Below are 22,737 nucleotides of genomic sequence, written 5' to 3'. Positions count from 1 at the left end.
AATGATGCCACTTTATCAATACATACACATGAACGTATCTAAGAATGAACAATAATAATTAAATAATAAAATCAAACTTTTCAACTTCTTATTCTTTCCCTCTATTTTCTTCTTTATTTTAAAAATCCGAATTGATTTGCATTTGAAAAGTCTCTTTGTAACCGATGGTAGCCGAAGAGCCAAACAAATTCTTTTTATAGAGTCTCATGATCATGTCTCAATGCATCTTTTACCTTTCTTCCTTCTCTGCCATCAGGCTCTCTAAGTTTACATAGAGTGGAGAGACTGAATTTTAAATCTGATTAAAACCATTACTATTCCATTTTTTCCCACATCACCTTCACATTCATATCTGCGGGCTACCAAGCAAGGAGCGGAGCCCTCTTCTTCCAACCACAAAGAATCTGAACAAAACAGAGGAGTCATGTAAGATACTGCCGAGCTTTACTTCTTTATTTCTTATATTCTTTCTTAGTGATAAATTTGTCGTGGTTCAAGAAGAGTATAAAGACCAAGTTCAGGAGCTGTCAAACCACGTATGTAAATCTTCATTGTTGAAACTCCCATTTACTGATATCTAATTATCACTGACTAAATTCAAGGGGATGTTAAATAGATTATCGAATATGGAGTCTGCCATCTATATCATTGATGTTACTTAATCAAGATAGTGTATCAATCATGCATGAACAATTATCTCAGCTCAGAATTTATTACACTCAGGAATGAAAATGATATCATGAAATCCAAACACCGAGGAATTCACCAGGCAATGATACCATTATAGGTGAAGAGGTGTAAAGCAATGCGGTGGATATAAACTCGTGAGCACCTAAGAATCACCGGCATGGTAGCCTGAAAATGGTGAGGTGTAGAGAGTTTGCACAAACAAGAATGGCATCAGATTAAATAAATGATACGCTAAAACTACAATAGCTCATGCATGTTCCAGTTATGTAAAATGTTGTCGAGTGGTGGAGATCGGGTTTGTAGACCCAACTTGAAATCCTTCGCCAGGGTAGAAATTAGGCAGATGTGTCGAACATGTGATCTTTGTTGATTGTCCAGACACTTCAATTATTTTGGAGAATAACTGTTGGGACTTTCAACCCACCTAATTACTCAGATGGCTGGGCTTATGAAGATCCCAAGCCTGATCCCAAGGTAGGGAGGGCCATTGTATTAATTTAGGATGTGTTGCGATAAGTAATGGTTGGGAGGTTAAGCCTATGTCAATGCTTCTCTCACCAATGTCGAGGCTTGGACAACGAATGAAAGGAGTCTATGTTAATATTGTATGTTCTTTTACTTTTAACCCTTAGAAGAACAGATAGATAATTTAAAACATTTACTTTTATGTTGAATAAGCATTTCAGATGATATAATTAGCCATTACTTATTTTTCAGTTGAATATGCTAGAAGTGGTTAAATTGTTAGCAAAGCATATATACAATTCCTTTTAATTTTCGTGAATTCGGCTAAATATAAAAGACAATTAGATTGAAAAATTTATTCTTTCAGTTATAATCAATTGGTAGAAATCATTGTCATGTGAAATAGGATTAGCTACTTATTAAATTAAATTAATACGAGATTAAAATTGGTTATGAAAATTCGTATGTCACATATGGTATCAGAGCGTTGGGTTCGACACTGAACCTAGGGCACCCTACCTTCTTGAAACCTGATAGAAATCTGAATTGACTACAGGATGTTAGTACGTAAGAAATCCCGCAAGAAAACTTGACATCCCATCTTTCCCTAACTCATTAGAAACATGACTAAATATGATTACACCTATTGTTCTATACCCCAAGATGATGAAACCCTGAATCAGGCAATTCAGCAGATAAAGAAGGAAAGAATTAGGTGGACTTTTGCTAACAAAACAACATATAGAAACAAGCTGATACAAAGCTGGAATGCTCAACAGAGCAACCCTCTTTTACATTTTCATAGATCATGGATGGTGCAAGATATGTACTAGTCTGAACCAAAATGTAGTGTTGTAAAGCAAGATTAATTATTATGTGAATGTAAACCTCCTCAATAGAGGAAAAAATTTTAAATAAAATTGCTTAGTGAAGCAATGAAGTTAGTTATTTGAAAACATGTGTTGTAAGACTTTTTCTCTATTAGATTTCTTCTTTTCGCATAATTAATGTAATTGCAAATTAACAGGTGGGAATCCTAAACATAAAAATGAATAGCAACAAGAATATTGTAAATCAAGATATAATATGCTAGAACCCTCAATCTTCTAATGAACTGCTACTCCAAATCTTGCAAGAAACACAATTAAAGTTAGAAACCATGGAAAAAAGGATGAGTGAAATGGCAGCCCAGATAGGGCAGAACCGCGAGGAAGTACAAACCTCACCACCTCCTAGAACAGAGACAGAAGTCTCTGAGCGTAACAAAACTCCCTCTCCCAAGCAATCGAAGAAGCAAAAGAAGAAAGAGATAGTGGCTGATTTATCAGCAGACATAAAGAAAATAAAACTACCTACGTTTTCTGGTTCTGAGTTCGAGGAGGAAGCAAAAGCATGATTAACAGAGATGGAACAATACTTTGAGATTAGGAATTTCTCTGAGACTTCAAAGGCAATTTGGGGAATATATCATTTCACCGGAGAAGCTGCAACCTGGTGGGGAAACACCAAGGTCGAGCAAAACATTAGAACCACTGAAATCACCTAGGAGAAATTTGTGAGCATATTTCGGAGACGCTCGCTGCCTCAGACCTTTTATGATCAGAAGCTTTTAGATTTTCAGAACTTGAAACAAGGGAACATGTCGGTACATAAGTACTGGGAGAGATTCACACGACTGCTTAAATACATGCCACCTTATCAGCAAGACACTAATCTGAAGGTGAGAAAATTCACCATGGGGTTGAACAATAGGATAGGAGGAGCTATTGATGTTCTCGCTCCTCGAACCATGGAAGAGGCCCTAAAGAAGGCTATCCGACAAGAACACAAGATAAGAAAGGATGATTCCATCTGAGACAAGAAGAGGAAAACTACCTGGAATTCAGATAGTGCTGACTTCGGACCATAGAAAAAGCAATTTAAGGACTATAATAATAACAAACCTAAATTAAAAGGCAATGGAGCAAGGGATGTCAGAAGCAGTTATTACACAAATAAGAACAACCGGAATAATGAGAAGGGACCACCAAGAGGATGTTTTAACTGTGGAGGAGATCATTTTATGAAACAGTGCCCCACTAAACCCAACATCAGCCAGCCATAGCGACCACCTTTGCCACAGTAGCAACAAGCCTTTCAGCAAAGGATTCATGCAGCCCTGGATAATAGACAAGCAGAGCAGTAGATAGGCCCCACTGAAACTCTGAGTGCGAGAACCAAGAGTAGTAGAGGTAAGACCGCTCAAAATACTCAAGGTACGTAAGCTACGCTTACGAAATCGGGAAGTAATGCAATGCAAGGTCTAGTGGGACCAGTATGATGAAGATAATGCCACCTGGGAGGATTATCATGATATTTAACAAAAATATCCCTACCTTTTCTCTAAGATTGAAAACTGAATATTTCTTTTCTTTCCATATAACTGACTCAGTACTACTTAAATTTGCTATTATTTTCATTGAGGACGATGAAAAATCTAAGGGGGTGGGAATGTTACATCCCAAATTTTTGCCCTAAATTTTTATTTTGATCATAGTCATTGGTTTAACAAACTATTATCATGTGAAGTGAGTTAGTTAATTATAGACGTTGCATCAATTTATTTCTTCCTAATCATGTGAAGTGAGTTAGTTAATTATAGCTGTTGTATCAATTTATTCCTTATTGATAATGTGAAGTGAGTTAATTATAGCTGTTGTATCAATTTACCTCTTCCTGGTCATGTGAAGTGAGTTAGTTAATTATAGCCGTTGTATCAATTTATTTCTTCTTAATCATGGGAAACGAGTTAGTTATTTATACATTGATGAAATCTCTAACAGTCACTAGATGATCGACAATGGTTTTTGAATTAGCAATTAATATATCTTGAATTAATGTCTTGGCGAGAAAGTTTGTTTGAATGATTGCAGGAAGATTGAAGAGAGGGGAAGCATTGCTAAACGGGATCATCGGAAGGGGATGATCGAATAGTCCAGTCATCTAAATCGACAAGTTTGACCTAAGACCATTGTGGCAAGCATACTAGGTTTGACAACATGTTGCATTATGGAACCACATGAGCTATTAAAGGAACAATATAATAATCAATAAAAAAATTAAAACTATAATTCATACCTTTGAAGAAATTATTAATGAATTCATTATTATTCACACTTAAATATGAACATATGTATATAAAAATAAGGTGACACCAATAAATTATAAGCTATAATCTAATGATGCCACTTTATCAATACATACACATGAAGGTATATAAGAATGAACAATAATAATTAAATAATAAAATCAAACTTTTCAACTTCTTATTCTTTCCCTCTATTTTCTTCCTTCTTTTAAAAATCCGAATTGATTTGCGTTTGAAAAGTCTCTTTGTAATCGATGGCAGCCAAAGAGCCAAACAAATTCTTTTTATAGAGTCTCATGACCCTGTCTCAACACATCTTTTACCTTTCTTCCTTCTCTGCTATCGGGCTCTTTGCGTTTACATAGAGTGGAGAGACTGAATTTTAAATCCAACTGAAACCATTACTATTCCATTTTTTCCCACATCACCTTCACATTCATACCTGTGGGTTACCGAGCAAGGAGTGGAGCCCTCTTCTTCCGACCACAAAGAATCCGAACAGAACAGAGGAGTCACGTAAGATATTGTCGAGCTTTACTTCTTTATTTCTTATAGTCTCTCTTAGTGCCAAATCTGTCGTGGTTCAAGAAGAGTATAAAGACCAAGTTCAGAAGCCGTCAAACCATGAATGTAAATCTTCCTTGTTGTTGCACCAATCGGGTATTCCTTTGAACATAAAGTCCCATATACTGATATCTAATTATCACTAACTGAATTCAAGGGGATGTTAAATAGATTATCGAATATGGACTTTGCCATCTATATCATTGATGTTACTTAATCAAGATAGTGTATCAATCATGCATGAACAATTATCTCAGCTCAGAATTTATTACACTCAGGAATGAAAATGATATCATGAAATCCAAACAACGAGGAATTCACCAGGCAATGATGCCATTATAGGTGAAGAGGTGTAAAGCAATGCAGTGGATATAAACTCGTGAGCACCTAGGAATCATTGGCATGGTAGCCTGAAAATGGTGAGGAGGTGTAGAGAGTCTACACAAATAAGAATGGCATCAGATTAAATAAATAATAAGCTAAAACTACAATAGCTCATGCATGTTCCAGTTATTTAAAATGTTGATAAGTAGGAGATAATTTCCACAGGAGTTAAATCCTGATATTCACATCACTATTTAAAATGTTGTCAAGTGGTGGAGATCGGGTTTGTAGACCCAACTTGAAATCCTTGGCCAGGGTAGAAATTAGGCAGATGTGCCGAACATGTGATCTTTGTTGATTGTCCAGACACTTCAATTATTTTGGAGAATAACTGTTGGGACTTTCAACCCACCTGATTACTCAGATGGCTAGGCTTATGAAGATCCCAAGCCCGATCCTGAGGTAGGGAGGGTCGTTCTATTAATTTAAGATGTGTGGGGATAAGTAATGGTCCGCAGTTGGGAGGTTAAGCCTATGTCAATGCTTCTCCTCTCGCCGAGGCTTGGACAACGAATGAAAGGATTCTATGTTAATATCATATGCTCTTTTACTTTTAACCCTTAGAAGAATAGATAGATAATTTAAAACATTTACTTTTATGTTGAATAAGCATTTCAGATGATATAATTAGCCGTTACTTATTTTTCAGTTGAATATGTTAGAAGCGGTTAAATTGTTAGCAAAGCATATATACAATTCCTTTTAATTTTCATGAATTCGGCTGAATATAAAAGATAGTTAGATTGAAAAGTTTATTCTTTCAGTTATAATGAATTGGTAGAAATCATTGTCATGTGAAATGGAATCAATTACTTATTAAATTAGATTAATACGAGATTAAAATTGGTTATGAAAATTCGTATGTTACAATCGGCTTGAAAAATCGGGCAGCCCAATTGGGCAACTTAAAACCTTTTTTTTTTTTTTTTATTTAATGAATTTGTTTTCACACTTCTCTTTCTTATAACCCTGAAAGTCCTTCTATTTGTTGAGTATGCCAAAAGGAGAGGAAAAATGAGAGATAGACTTGTTTTTTTCATTTGTTTACAGATAGACATATGTTTCATGGATCTTCATCTTACATACATTTATGCTTTGATGTCATTGATTTTATGGATCTTCATCTTACATATATTTTATGATTGGACAACATTTATAATTTTATATGTCTATGTCATATGATCCTAAGTTCTCTATTTACTTCAGCTACAAATTACAATTTCCATTTTACATATGTGATGGATTTATCATCTATGTTCTTTGTTATGTATGTTAGCTTCGATTTGATGATGTTATAGGGTGTTTAAGTTATATTCAATAAAGGGTGCATGAAATAAGTTTTAAAGCGTTAAAATAAAATCTCTAAATTTCAAGGGTTTTTTCACTTTGTCGATTCGTAGCCAATTCATGGGCGATTCATAGCCAATTCACAAGTCGAGGAGGCCTTGCCAATTCTAAGCCAACTCCAAGTTTTGGTTCTTTCATTTAAACATTTAAGAAAAAAAATTAGTGCATCAAATATAGTGTAGAGTTAGGTTACTTTCTCATGGCTTCCCTAGCGGGGCATTGCAAGAAAACATTGGCTACATTTATTAAAAAATAGGCAAACAAATAATAAATGCGGGCTGAAAAATCTTCATCCTTTATAGAGGCATGACATAGAAACCAAACGCAGATTGCTGAAAATCTCAAGATATGCCACCAAAAGCATGTATAAACAAAAAATTAAAAACACCGAAACCCTTGAAATTTGGAAACGAAAAACGGGTTTTAAAAAAACTCTGAAAATTGCAAGGAAAAAACTTCAATGATTTTTTTCATAATCCTAGGCCACCCAAACTGACTCCCACGTTGATACCATGAAACTTTCAAAATAGGATTTGGTTATATTAACAATATTCACACTTGAATAGTAAAAAACGTTAAAAAGTTGTTTAAACAAAGATAAAGTCTAAAAACAGACCAGATAACTAAAAATATAGCTTAAGTACGATTAAATAAGCTTCTAGAATAACAAGCTAAGTATAGCAAGAACCTAGGATACTAAAGATATTCTAGGAAATGCAAGAATGGACATCAAAAAGTACATAAGAGGCCTCACTTATAAGTGCAAGGTGAGAGATAGATTAGACAAGATTGTGACGTGTCTTAATAATATGCAATGAGACATCTAAAGAGACAAATATTAAATGCCTAGGTATCAAAAAAATAAGATAAGATCATGTCACAACTAATCTATAATCTAGAAGCACACCTAGAACTAAAGTACATTTAAGTCATGTGAATAAGTTTCTTACAAAAACTAGCAAAAACATTGCGTACAAGACCTTATTCACACCAAGTGCCCCCCTTAAGTTCAACTTAGGGAGTCTTAAATTCAACTTAGGGAGTAGATTACTTTTCAATTTATAAAACCAGCTTTTTAATTTATACTTTTAGCAATCTTAAAGAAACGAACAAAGCATTCACAAAAATAAGGTCTTATAGAGCTACAACTGATATAAAGCTACAATTCTATCAGCTTGGGGTATACAAGGCTAGAAATCATCACGATCCCTTACAAAAGATTCTCACAGCTAAAGAGAAGAAATATAAGCATAGGTTCAATGTTGAGGATTATCAGGAAAACCTAACAGATGAATGTGGAGTAAGAAGAAAGATGTAGTCCAGGATGTTAGTAGACTTCATGAGAAAATTTTAGAGAGCATAATAGAAACATGCTGATTTTAGATATATATAAATGCAAAGTGTGTACAAAATTGTATTCTCATTAACTTAGTTCTCTGTAAAGAGAGTAGCCCTTGTTAAATGAAAAGTTGGAATGATGTAAAAAAAAGTTGACTTCAGTTTTAACTTTTTTTTAAATAAGATTGTATTTGTTGCTTGAGTTAATAGAAACTGTGCGCTTGGATTAGAAAGCCTTTCATTTTGTAGATGGTCTGCAGCTTCATATTAAACTGACAGCATTTTCACCTCACCTCCTACTGAAATTAGTAGTTAGACATGCATCCCAAATAGAGTTGACCATTTAAGTAAGGCATTACACAAAGAAAAGACTTTCAATGTCACTTAGAAGATAAAGGAAGTCTAAATGATGAGTGGCTTTTCAAATGTTCCGCTTAGGTAGAATAGTTGATAGGAGTAGACAATAATGATGACAATATGAGGTCAGGTATAATTTTATCATTGGAGAGACTTGAGAGTATACAAGCAGAGGTTTTGAATGTGATTAAAATGAAAGCTATCAATGTAAACATAGTTGCACATATATGATTATAGAGGCATATGAATTCTCAAAATAGATTGTATGTGCAAATCCTAGTGGTCAAAACAAGGGGTATCAATGGGACAACTATTTCAAATTAGAAAATAAAAAAGAAATCTACCATTTTTTAGTTGAAACGCTGAACAGAAAACATGGGTGATTTTTTTTAAACCACTAGTGAGTATTTGGGAAAAATTCACCAATTAATCAGCTAGTTTTTGTGGTTATTTTTTCTCTGAAAAACTTTCCCGGCTAAAAAAACTCCACAACAAATCAGGACTCGGCAATTAATCCAACTATGTTCCAAATGTTTCCCACTTTCGAGCAATAAACCATGCCTTTTCTACAGAGTTGTTGGAAACTCCTATGTCCCTCCTTGGGCACGCGTATCCCCGTATCCAATTTGGAAACATATCCAATACTGCTCAGATACATGTCGAATATTGTACCCATGTCTACCTAATAAACTTGATTTTCCAACCGTACCAAATACTATGAGATTTGCTTTTTTTTAAAGATTTGATGTAGATCTTCCCTTTAATGTTAAAAAATTATATATTAAAGCAATTTTTTTTTTTAAATACTATTGAAAAAAGCCTCCACTGGATGAGAAAGACAAATAAAATGTTTTTTCTATTTCAGCAACCCGTTTTTGGGTTATCTTCTAATGCAACTCTACTGTGTTTACAAATTGTAAAGCATTAAATTAACTTCTAAATATTTATGTAGCATTTATGTGTCACTATTACTTTTGAAGTAATGAAAATCTCCTACAATAACTCAGAAAACTATGTTAAATATATGTATATGTATTATTTATTAATGTTGTGTCCAGCCGTATCCATATTGGGTGTCTAAATAAATGGCCGTATCTGTACCCAATACCGTTTCTGTATTTGTATCTGTATCCGTATCCGTGCAAGTTTGCTTTTCTATAAATGAGAGTACGCATATTGTTATAGTAGGATTAATGATCGTGGGTCCATGGCCCTTTGCTGCCCAACTCCTGCTCGAAATCACTTCCATCGAATATAAGTCTCCTCACAATCTAAGAAGGTACATGCAAACTGCTACTGATTGCTACATCTTAAAATTAATTTCCAAACATGTTGCCTTTTCCTCTATTATATTTTTAAAGAACAATGTACATATGCTTCAATTGCTTCTAACAAAAAAATGATATTTGATTTTCTAGGATGTGACCAGTCAATGGCATAAAATTAATTTAGTAAAAAAAGTTCATTTTTGACATTGGTACTTCCTATGGTCTTCCTACTGATATCAAATAACTGCACCATATGATCTTGCACATAAATAACAGATAAAGAAGTAGCTCAAAACTAAAATGTGTTAATCCTCAGTTATAGAATGTTCCCATCCACATCAAAGCCTGGTGTATAAATACTTGTGCAAAAAGGTAGTAATGGAATTCAAATCAGTATAGCACATTATATATTTAACAGAAGGAAGACAATGAATATAACACCCAAATACGTAACATGTGAAAAGCCAACTAGGATGAAAATAGCCCCTCCAATAAAAGTTAGCCATTGGAAGATGATTAAAGCCAAAACATCGATGCAAGCTTTTATTTTAAAACCAAGAATAAAATCATACAGCCAGACCATCAAAAATATGCGCAGCAAGGCGCAATTACACATTAAAGCAAAACCCACAGTGCTGGGAGCTAAAACAACCACATGGTCCCAGATAAGGTAACTTCCATAAACCAAGAAAGTTCATGGTGCCATAAGGGAAACAGAGATGAGTCCAGTTCAACGGAAATTAAAATGAAATCATCAATTAGACAGAATGAAAAAGAAACCAATATAATCATGCCACAAGGCAACACTGGTATTTTCTTGTTGAGGAAAGGAGGAGGTTGATGCCCACCTGGTTTAATGCAAGTTTGAAGATGACAAGAAAAACAAACAAAGCAATTATCCTGCCTTATTGTTTTCTCAAAATTTTGAAATGCATCTATCATTCTTTCAGAAAGGGCTAGTATATTACTTACATCATTAGGAACCACTGCACGATAATTCACTGCCCAACCTATGGAGTGGAGCTTTGTGCTCAAGGAAGACCCAAGGTGATCCTCTACAGCACCTCGCCTGCAGAAAACGCTCAAGAAATCATGGAAAAAATTTGGAACTTGTCAATCTAACTGGATGCTATGGATAGTGTCTTAACTAAGCTCTATTCATAGAACATTTTCAGCATAGACAAATAGAAGATGAACAATATGAAAGAAGAATAACCACAAAATGAAACCATAAGCATATAATGCCACGAATTATGTGTCTAAAACTTTTAATGATAAAAAAAGGCCTCTATTACATGTTTCTTAAATTGAGCACATATATTGTAGTAGTTGTACAGTTCCAGTCAGAGATGTACTTGATACTTGAGATCAACAATATGGCATCTTTTGTCTGTTTTACTGTTTCCAGTTCGTTTATTGTCTCTTTCTGATATCGGAAAGAATATGTTATGTTAGTGGCAAGAGAAATCTCCATACACAATTTCTCTCTATATGCACACGAGCAGCTGTTATGCTATTCATGAGTCTACCTGCTACAGAATATATAGCTTGTAATTAAGGAAATCCTTGCAGCCACAAGGATCATTTGATGATATAGACAAAATAAAAAGGTACATCAAATACCTCAGTGTTAACAATCATTGCATGAATGGTCTCACACATGCATATTATATCAAGCCAATGCTGGTGTTGATTCCAAATTGTTATAGAATAAATTTAATTATTCATTGTTTATACTAAAAGACCACTATATATGAAATATTGATATTTTATTTGCTTGATTTCAATTTCTGTAAAAAATTGTTTTGCACCAGAACTAGGCTAGCTAGCTCAAGTTAAAGCTATGTTTGCAATATTAATAGATAAATATACATATACAAATACATGTGCATACATACATATGCATATTATACATACATACATATGCAGCCTTTCCTTAAGAACCTTTTTTTAAGACTGTTATAACTATTTCATGTAAGTGTGAAGCTATTTAAGTGGATTTTGTTTGTTTGATTAAGGGATTGTAATTAATATGATCATGTTTTTATTTATGTGAAATATTTAGTCAATAATGTTATCATGGTATTTTATTCACAAACAGACAATGTTTTGCAATTTTACAAATGGTTTATGTTGATTGATGGAAGTATAAACAGGATAACAAGATACGAAGAGGGTGGGGTGAATCAGAATCTTAAACACTTTTACTTTTCAGCAATTCATTCACACATTCACCTGTTGTCTTATGCATGTAAAACTTGTAAAAGTAAACATGTTGTAATACGTAAATCTAATCTATCACATGCATGAGAATAAACACATAACACAATATTTGTTACCCAAAAACCCTCCAAGGTGAAAGTAAAACTGGGGTGAGGATGATACCCACAAATTTTCACTACTGCAATGATAAAGTTAACCTATTAAGGTTACAATGTTTGATCACAATATATGATGTACCCTGTGCGGGATCTGCCCTGTTAAAAGCTTTTGAGACTATTAGATCTCACCTTGTTAGAGGATTTAACACTTACAATAAAGTAAGTACTCTATTGGGAGATTTACAAAGATCTATTAAGACCACTCTATAAAGAGATTTACCCTGATTTAAGTTGATTAAAACTAATTCAGTACCTGACTCTCGGTTTTCTCTATAAGTTGATTTTGAGTCTCCTCTTTGCAAACTGATCCTCTCTTCTGATTTGATAAAATCTTTCTTTCCCTTCACTGCATTGTTTAGGTCACTTGCTCTACTAAGAAATAACACAACACTTCCACTAACTTCTAATCTGATCTTAATCCTTCACTTCTTCATTTGCATATTACTCCTTCATTTCTTCGCTCTTTTCTCACACACACTTGACTGATCTAGGTTAAGATCTTCTCTATTTAAAGAGTTTTGAAAAGAGTTTTCTAGATGCTTCCATATTATGCCTCTCCATCTAAATTGTTGATCACAAAACATAGGGATCTGTGATCCACATCATAAACGTGTAAAACTCTCTGTAACAACCTCTACAAATCAAATGTTCCTTCCATGTCGGCTTGAAAATGCTTTACCTCAAAGTTTGTATCATTCCTAACTTTAATGTAAACTCTGCATTGCTCGGCACTTATTATTCTCTGATACTCGGCATTGTTGCTGATGTTCGGTCTGCGCTATGCTCAGCACTTACTATGTAACTCAACACTTATATGCTTGACCTACTCAGTAAGTGTTTAAAAAAAAACTTGGTGACCATATACTTGCTCAGCTCCTATAGAGCTCGATACATACAAGTTTATATACATGACTCGGCCTATATAGAGTAGCTTGGTCGTAGTGATGATTGTCTGACTCTGCCTAGTAAATGACTAAGTGTTTGACACTAATACACAACAATAGTTAGATATACCAACAATTTATTGCATATAAAATTATGATAATGAAGATAATTGATCCTTCCTTGTCAATGGAAGCACAAGAAGATCAATCCCACACATCAAAGAGTATCATTGGAGTGAGAGGATGTGGACGTGTAGTGAAGCTCAAAATACCATCTGACCAACAACCATAACTGAATGTCTAGTCATCATGTCTTGGGTTGGGTTGTTGCCTTGGTACCATCAAGTAGGTTGTCTTTTTTCATCATGTGTTTAATATTAAAAAATTGATTCTTAGATTAATTTAAGTGCAACAGATCCTTTCCTATCAATTTAAAAGAACAACCATGGTAAACTCTTTATTCACATTTGTTCGAGTATATATAAATAATCTCTCTCTCTCTCTCTCTCTCTCTCTCTCTCTCTCTCTCTCTCTCTCTCTCTCTCATTCTCATGTAACATATTTTATGAGTAAGTAATATATAAATATAATCACCTACCACCATGTATCATTAGTGCAGCTCTCTTCCATATAATTTAAAATCAGTTAATCGTAGGGATATCTTAACTATATTTATTATAGCTGAAATTCCTAATCTGTTAGAAGATGGTGAAACATCGCTGTCACCTTGTCCTGTAACATCTAGGGAGCTCCAATGCTCCTCAGGTAAAGATTGGAAATGTGGACAATTTGAAGAGACTTCTTTTTGGATTTGGAGAACTTGACTTCACTTTTCGACTATGGAGAACCAATAGGGGAGGTTCCTCTTCATTCTTGATTTCTTCTTCAATTATGTAGACATTTTATTAAACCTAGTATTGGACTTTGGAGGACGAATTGCTTTTTGCATAATGCTTGACTCTTGATTATCAAGGGAAGGAATTTATGTTGGATGCAGGGATCTTCTCTTTTACACAAGAAGGAAAAGGGGAAAGTAGACCTTGCATAGCTCTATGCTTTAATAACAATCAAGGGCTCATATAGCTAGCTCAGACAGAGCAATTACTAAATTTGGAAAGAATTCAACAACAATATAGCCTTGAGTCGTCGATTATTGGCGGGGGTCCTTGAGGCATTTCATTTGCTTTCCAATCTTGGAGTACTGCTCTTGGAAATCGTATCTTTCTCAAGTCACCAAAGCAAATCAGGCTAGTACCTCTCATATTAATTATTTCCTTGATTAAACACAAGTATTGTGTATACTAAGAATTTGTTTCAAAAGCATTAGATGGTTGTATCTCTCCACAATATCTCTAACTTATCAAAATGTTACGTTGCATTGAAGGAAATGTTACAAATACTAAAACTCACCAATTGGACTCATTGCATTTTTATTGTTGTTCTACCCCACAGTTTTTAATGATGATGGGGAACTAGGATTGCACAACCCAACAACCTAAATTATGAAGTCTAGGCTCAATGCTAGTAGAACCTCAATAACCTTGACATCCTTGCATTAGCAAAGAGGATGATGAACTATTTGTTGTTGTTGTTTTCTTGAAAGGATTCTAGTTGTGCTATCAACTCCTTCACAACACCAGGGTCAATATTTTGTATAATGAAACATCATCTCTAAGTATGTAAGCAGTGTAGATTTGGAGGTGATTGATGCCTCCTAGAAAATACACACCTTGATATTTGTAAAAGCTTGCCATTTTTTGCGACCAACCTACTAACTTATAAAAGTTAAGAAAGTTACTATCCAAGCAAAAAAATAGTGGTATTTGCTTTAATAGCCTATTTTGCCTCCAAAATTAATGTAAATATTCCTTCTTTCTTCCAAGATCAACAATTTGTTGGCACCATGTTCATCATGTTATCTATCTATTCAAGGCTTTGACATAGTCAAAATCTTATAATAACATTGAGAACTTTGTTTTTGTATAGCCTATTTAAAGAGAATTTTGTTGCAGGTAAAAATTGGAACTTACTAATGCAAATCAGAGGTTAGGATCACATTGATAAGGTCCACTAAATCATTTTTTTATTCATCGAAATCAAACATCTAAGGCCAATCTAAAGCCACTTGAATTTTGGAGGTACAGCAGCAGTGGCGATTCACAAAAAAAAATTATATAGACAATTTTCAGACAGTGCTTTCACAATCTTGGGACTCTTTTCTTTGAGAAATTTGCTTTTGTTTTGGGGTAAAATTTCATGCTTTACACAATGGTATAGGTCATTTGTGATATCTGTTGACGAAGGATTGTTGCAAATGTAATAGCATCATTATAATATATGCGTTTTCCAAGTGCAGATCTGAATGTATATATATAAGGGTAGAAGAGACATGTCCCGTGTAGCGTCATGTCTCTACATAGCCTAAGTGTTAATAATATAGTGTTGATCAATAACAGTGATTAATAATTATTAGATGTCAATAACATTACACAATATGAACATATACATATATGTATATACACACACGTATGACTCATCTAATAATTATTAATTAGTGGTAATAATGTTTAATTGAAAAACATAATTACTAAGAACAATTTAATCTCTTGACCAAACTAATCTGACTGAAGCTACAATATTAACACTCCCTCCTAGCTAGGGAGGATTGTTTGTAAGAGTAGCACTTTCTAGCCTCGAGTAATGAGGGAGAAATATCATTTCAATGTGATATTTTGAATTAAAGAAAACAACATAATTTATATGCTAACTTACGGTATAATCAAGTATGATTCAACTAGGAATATCAACTGTATGATATTCATCATACTTATATTTTCTTTGGTATGTGCACTGGCATCAAGTCTTATCATGCCTACCAAGGAAAACATCTACAAATGGTGTCTCCAATACTAAGTCTCATAGTATATACCATGCCATATCTTAGTACAATAACTTCAAAATTATCTATGAGATATGTACTATCATGATCTCCATAGACATCAACCATATGATATCCATCATGAGAGCAGGTTAAACTATTGTTAAGATCGCCACCTTTCATGATATTTCTACAGAATCATGTAGCAACTCATATGATATCCACCATGAAACATATCAAAGCGTGAATCCACCATGAATATTCTCAGAGGGTATAACAAGGGCTTTCACCTAAACCTTCTCTCTCACAGAGAAGGATCCATTAAAGTACATCTCAAGTAATCAATGATGTTGAGACTCCTTCTCAGTAAGGGCTTTGTTAACCATAACTCCAGGTAGGAGGCTCGATGAGAATATCAGTTGTCCATTCTTCAGTGATAATGTAACTTGCATAAATACTACAAAAACCATCTCTCCATGGACTGCTCCCTCTAAATCACTATGATCAAATTCCTCAAAGATCAATTTGATAGATCCTCTAGTAGCTCCCTCTATTACGGAAGCGTACATGGTCTTAATCATGAAAATGTCTTGCTCCAAGAGACTCATTATTTGGTACATGATAATTTACACCATGTTAAAATTTGGATCACAACATTATTTGTAGGAGTGGCTTCTCGTACACAAATGCACTTGTTTGATTCCATGGTAGCATGAGTTAAAGTAATAAACTATGGATTTATCTCCAAGCTTTGCAACACCAAAAGTTCCTATTGATGTGGCTTTCATATAAAGCTCCCAGTACATGCATCAACCTCTTGACTTCTTAGTCCAAGGTTTCCTCTAATGAAATATCAAGATCCCTCTTGTTATAGAAGGATAATCATAATCCTAACCATCAAAGATATATTGCTCCAAGAGTTTTTTATTATCTGACATCATTAATATGTAGCTGAAGGTGCTAGATTCAAGACCACTGAGGAGCTACCATCATAAGATCAAGTCCTAGACCAAATACTTATATGAACATCTTCATATTTGAACAAAATCCAATCGTAGTCTGCCCCCTCTCATGGGATGAGCCCCTTGACTTTGTTTCATTATCCCAAATGTTATCACCCGCAAAAACGCCTCAGCAACATTCATCATGCACCATTCTTCTCTTGCTTCAAGAACATCCTCTAGGACCAAAGTAAAGAACAAGAGCATAACAAGGCAAATGACTCTTCTAGTATTTACAAGGATAATGATAAGAAATTAACTACAAAGAATATATAAAAATTTACTTAAGAGAATACTTATCTCACTATTCTAAAGCAACTGCTCACCATCTTCCAATAAACTCAACGTAGAATCCATTGCTGCATCCTCAAAACTCTAACTCAATTTGAATTCTTGTAATAGAGGACAGCCCTCCATCTATGGAAGCCCTTCCACATCCTTAATGTAGAGTCATATTTTTAAAAAATATCTCAACAGTGCTAAACTTTGTTCCTGCACACTGCGAACAAGTCTTTGCCAAGTTCTATCACAAATAATAAAACTTAAGAACTTATGTTTCTCACTACAGAAGGAACACAGATCTCCCATAAAGACACCTTCAATACATGCCAGTGCTGCTTTACGAGTTGTATAATTTACAAACCCAAAATCTTTGTGTTTGGCAGATGGCATATTACGTACCAATTGGACATTCTCAATTTCACCATAATTTTTAAACTTCTCCTTCACATGCTCCTCATTCCAAGCAGCTGGCAAGCATTCAATAAAAACAGACCTAACCTGGGCATAATTTCTTCATGCCGCTCAATACCAGACTTGGCAAATGCAACCTTTGTCCAAGCCCTGCTAATGTTGCATACATAAATAGTCTCATTATCATGGCTTGTTGTCACTCCACATCTCTTCCCCTTTACCTGTGGATTCTTAAGCGCTGCAAGACAAATGAATGCAAAGACCTTGTTTTTTGTGTATGAGGATTCTTGGCCAATCTAATCTCAATAATTTCAACCACTTCACCAAACATGTTCTTCAAGTCCTCTTCATTAGCCTCCTTGTCAAGGCCACCAACAAGAACTTTAAACTCTTTTTGTTTCCTCTGCTCCTTCATAGTTGTTGGGATTGCATCATGCTTTGAGTGCTCTTCTTCTCCTTTATCAACCAGCATTTCTTCTCTATATTCCTCTCTTCCCTTAGTGACCTTATTCTCTCCAGCACTACTTGCATTTTCCTGTACTTCTTGTGGTGTAACATCTGTGTCCTCTATATCCAATTCCTTGTCATTGACACATTCTTCCTTTAAGTCATCTCCACCAGCAGTTGAATTTGTTCCCTCTTTGATAGCTTCAGTCTCCTTTTCTTCCATAATTGTCACCATCGGCTCTGCCTTCACCTCTATTTTTACATTAGTGGCAGATTCATGGGCCTTCACTATCAGCTTTGACTTTGTTAAAGGGGCGACTTTGTTGGAGGAGCAACTTAAACTGTTCATAATTCTAACTTGTGTATGAAGAGTTCCACCTGAGTGTGCCCATGTAGGATATGAGCCTCCTACTCTCTCAACATGTTGCAGTACTATGGCATAGACTTCATATTGTATAGGACAGCATGGGAATTGCCCACTGTTATCTTGTCTTAGCATGTAATTGACCACCGACTGGAAAAGTCCTTGTTCACCAAGGTACATAGAAGAATCTCAGCCAATTTTTGAACACCAAACATAGATTGGACTTACCGATTTTCTTCAAAAGTCAAATCATGTGAACTTGCAACATTCAAATTGGATGGACACTGGTGACGTCAATACCATGTCTCAATCCCAATTTTTGAACAGGGCAATTAGTAAATCTCATATCCCCATAATTTTCATCGTGGCCCTCTCCAAACAAGCACTTTGGTCCATTGCAAGAGATTAAATCTTCAACGCATTGCATATTACTTGTATCCCCTTCAATGGTTGTCCCTTCAGCTTCTTTCACAGCAGACTTTCCATCAGTTCTTTCATCATTTTCCACAACAAACTTCTCATTTTCTCTTTTATCTCTCTGCAGCGAACTTCTTGTTCACCTCTTTATCTTTTTCTAAAACAAACTTCTCATTTGTCCCAAACTTTCGTTCTCCAGGGACGTACAGTTTTCCAACTGCAACATCTTATGCACTTAGAATGCAAAACTATTTGGATCATCTAGTCTAAAGCTAGAAATAAGAGAGGTCATGCCATAAAAGGCCAACAGCAAGTGTTTTACAGACTCACCAGTCTTGTTCTTTGCTCTCTTTGCAATTCTTTCATAACAACTTTCTTATGTTGCGCATCACCATCACCCATGTGCTCAAAAATGGCATTAAGCTCAAATTTAACAGCTTTAAAATCTTCTTCAGCTTCAGCTTCCGGCTTAGCTTCCCAGCCATCCCACCAATGCACATGGTGGATTCTTTTCTCTTTGCACATACAACATCACTCTCTACTGCATTTAAGTTCCCAAGAAATTTGTTAATTATATAATCAACTTCACATTCTTCCATCTCTGCTCTAGCCTCACCTTGGCTCTTTTGGTCAATGATTTTTTTTTTTTAAGATCTCCTCTTGGAGGTAGATAACTTTGAGCAAAAATCTCTTCCTCTTTTAAATCCCTCAAAAGGATCCATTTACACTTGTCGCAAGATATCTTCTTACAACTATCTCTTCCTTGTCTCACATGAGTTGTGTCCTCTTTGGCTTGGATCATATGTATATTATTGCTATTTTACTAATATTATGTAAAATAGAACATAACCATTATCTTTTTATTTTGCCACTTCTCTTTTTTACTTAACTTGTCAACCAAAAATTCAGTATTCAAGGCCTGAAAATGAATTACTAATAAATTTCCCACTTGAATATACACAACAATGATTGAGCCAAAAACAAATTTCTCACTTGAATATACACAACAATGATTGAGCCTAAGAAAAGACAAGCATCAGCAAAATTTGAACATTTTTTCATCACACAACTACATCAGTTTGATAAACAAAGCCCAACAAACCAAACATAATATCAAATTACTTGGTCCAAGCAGGAAATTTACGATTACTGATATAAAAATCTGATCTAGAAAATATAAGTCATTATAACACAAATAGAAAGACTTCTGAATGAAAATTGAAGTTTTAGCTGGCTTGGATAAAATAACTCACAGGATCTCATCCCCTACGCCGATTATTGATGCCACTAATGTGCTATTATCTGAAGTCAAAGTATCATTCCTTCCATTGCTTAAAGCCACCTTAGTATCACGAACTCTAAAGGATGACTTTTTCATCCTTCCCGCTCTTTCCAACCTTCCATCAGCCAATAAATATGCAGGTCTAAATTTTTCCTTAAGTCCAGATGAGTTCTCAATGCACAACAATCCATTTGGTACTGTGTCATGAACACTCCCAATCGAGGTATAACTGAAGAGAACATGTAAATGCGATACAAATGATTGAATGTTTGTTATATACCGCAGTTACTAGTATATTTATGAAATGTAGAAAAAGGAAAATACTGATTGTGACTGCAATGCGAAAAGATTGCAAGCTATATCCGACTGATAATTGACAACACAGACTGTCATTAAAATCTATGTCTAAACAGATATTAGTAATATGCATTACCCTTGATCATAAAGCTTGCAATATGGGACCTTGCAAGTAAGAAGGAAGGCCCATACATCTCTGTAAGGAATAGCAAACAAGTTCCACCAATGACAAATATTAAGATATTGAACTTCAATGTTAAAAAGGCAGAATTTATATATAAAAATGACATGATGTGAATAGACATTTTCAAAGATAGACCTGTATGACCAATCCAAAATTGGATTCACTCTCATGAAAGGTGGCCATCCTGCAGAGCTTGGGGAAAACTGTTCTTGTCCAACCTACAAACACCACAGCAAGGGATGAAAATCATAAGAACTTAGGCACTCTGAGATGAAACTAAGATACAAACAAAGCAATGAAATGCATCACTGCGAGCTCAATAACAATAGAGACGAAAGTGAAAACTCTTTTTCTATAAAATTTCATCGCCTCGCCTGTGCCAGTATACCGCATTAGGGTCGCCAATACGTGTACCAAGGAAGATTGCTTTGACAGGATTTCGTTTTAGCAATGCCTCTAGACCTGACTTAAAATCAAGCCGAATTATTTCCATCTGCAGGTTATAGCTGACCCAAAAAGTCTCTAATGAGAAAACAGCGATCTTGTGTTGAAAGAACAACAATAAAAAAAATTCCATCTTATGAGGATTATATAACTTCTTAAAAATATAATGGCTCACGTTTCCGCAGTCTTGTATGTGAATGCATTAATTTCTGGAAATGCCCCAGGACTCTCAAAATAGATTGTCCTTATTGCACGATTTGGTTTAGACTGTACATGATCAGTGTCTCTTACTCCCATTGCTTCCACAGAGGCATAGCCTGCCCGCAGAAGATGCAGCAAAACCTGCAGAATCCCAATAACAAAAAAAGACTTTAATTTTGTTATCCACCACTAAATGATCTTTCTTGCTGTGAAACAAATAGGCTTCACTAGTAAGGAATGGCCTTTACCGTTGAGTCTTTCCCACCATTAAAACTAAAGGCAACTTCATCAAACCTGTAGTTAAAAGCAGTCAGTGTTAAATTGTATCTAATGAAACTGTGCACATACAACACTATTTAAGATAATCCTTCAGAAAAACTCCCGAGCTTCAGAGCTAAAACATAGGCACAACACTATGGTAATTTGACAGCAAAACTATCAGGGTTTAGAGTTCAAATGTAAACTTCAACAATAAAATCTGAACCATCAGTAAAATAACAATATGCTCGTAGGCAGTCAGTCCATGACATAAAAACACAATGTCCCATGGATACCAGGCCTGACAGCAGTAAAGAAAATTGGTATATAAATACAAGCCACCTTGTTAACAAATATGTAAAAATAGACACAAAAATTCATTGCTAATACTGCAGAGAAGAGTCCAAAAATTAATATGTTTTGACCAGGAGCAACAAACAGCTTATGATTCTTCCCCATTAATGACACCAATATCAAGCCCACTGCCAACTGTTCAAATAAAAAGGAAACTCCGGGTGAAAAACTGTGCAAAAGATAGATTGTTAAGACCTTACATCTTGTTCAGGTTATCAGCTTCATTGTGCATGAGTATGGTTATAGATCAGGTGCACACTATTTTCAGTTATTTGGATAGGGCTAGAGTCCACCCAATAAGAGTATAATGTGGACTTACCTTGGAGAGGTCTAAATAAGTAAAAGTTGTTCATACTTCATAGGGTTAACAGGCAATTTGAGGATTGTCTTGAAATATATCCTACTTGAATATACTAGGGAAGTTGCTCCGTCAGCTTCTATTTCTGCTGTGTTCTTGGTTGGTTGCTTCCTCAAAGATGCATAGATCAATATCTTGGTCTTCTGCATCATTCAATGTTTCTATTCATTGATCTGTTGTGTGGTGTGGCTTCCAGTATCACTGGAGCAATTCCATTTGATGGCTTAGCACAATTCTGATGAAGCCTAAAAAATGGCTATCACGTGTATGGTTAGGGATAATAAAGCATGTCAAGATAAACATTAGAATCTCATGTTCTCATTTAAAATGTAATCAAACATCATTTCAGACAGTAAAGGTGTTAAGCAGGAGATCTCAAAAAAGCCAGAATGGAAAATTTTCAGAAAGCAGTCAACAAAATCTTTGCTAGGGCAAATTAATGCCAACCCTTTCAAGTTTTGGTGGAATAGAGGAGATCGTGGGTGTCAAATGGCAGAGACAGTAAACATTATTGATATAAGATAAAACACACGGTTCACTCTGTCAGCGGAAGCATGGGAATACCAACACAAGGGCCTCAAGTCTTCACAATTTCAAGTGATTAAATCACATTGAACAGAGAAAATTCTCAGGAAGGTTGTATTTGAGATATTGCCATAGCTTATTGCATGGACATCTGGATTCAACATCATTACTGCTATCCAAAGTGCTTATGAGAGCAAAATGTTATTTTCAAAAGAGCAACAAGAATGAG

At 35.0% G+C, this 22,737-nt stretch overlaps 2 protein-coding genes across 5 annotated transcripts in view; one reads left to right on the top strand and one right to left on the bottom strand.

The window, feature by feature from the left end:
- LOC149554804 (phosphoadenosine phosphosulfate (PAPS) reductase family protein) overlaps nt 1–22,737 on the bottom strand; it is a 161,713-nt gene that overhangs the window by 100,420 nt on the left and 38,556 nt on the right. For all 4 annotated transcript variants that reach the window (XR_016364419.1, XM_089828807.1, XM_089828808.1 and 1 more), the window contains exons 2-8: nt 21,262–21,307; nt 20,988–21,154; nt 20,757–20,874; nt 20,504–20,586; nt 20,321–20,380; nt 19,859–20,116; nt 10,513–10,609 (exon numbers count right to left, since the gene is read on the bottom strand). Coding sequence is in view for 3 of the 4 variants with exons in the window: in XM_089828807.1 (XP_089684933.1) it covers nt 10,513–10,609; nt 19,859–20,116; nt 20,321–20,380; nt 20,504–20,586; nt 20,757–20,874; nt 20,988–21,154; nt 21,262–21,307 (829 nt within the window). In the remaining variant the exon portion in view is untranslated. The remainder of the gene's footprint in view (nt 1–10,512; nt 10,610–19,858; nt 20,117–20,320; nt 20,381–20,503; nt 20,587–20,756; nt 20,875–20,987; nt 21,155–21,261; nt 21,308–22,737) is intronic.
- LOC149554805 (uncharacterized) overlaps nt 1–22,737 on the top strand; it is a 171,691-nt gene that overhangs the window by 111,552 nt on the left and 37,402 nt on the right. The gene's annotated exons all lie outside the window — the stretch shown is intronic.

The sequence above is a fragment of the Cupressus sempervirens genome, chromosome 5, assembly GCF_028749045.1.
Source record: "Cupressus sempervirens isolate cs-2001-9-10 chromosome 5, ASM2874904v1, whole genome shotgun sequence".
NCBI lineage: Eukaryota > Viridiplantae > Streptophyta > Pinopsida > Cupressales > Cupressaceae > Cupressus > Cupressus sempervirens.
Note: the sequence above shows the minus strand (reverse complement) of the source record. Positions and strands in the feature narration are given on the sequence as shown.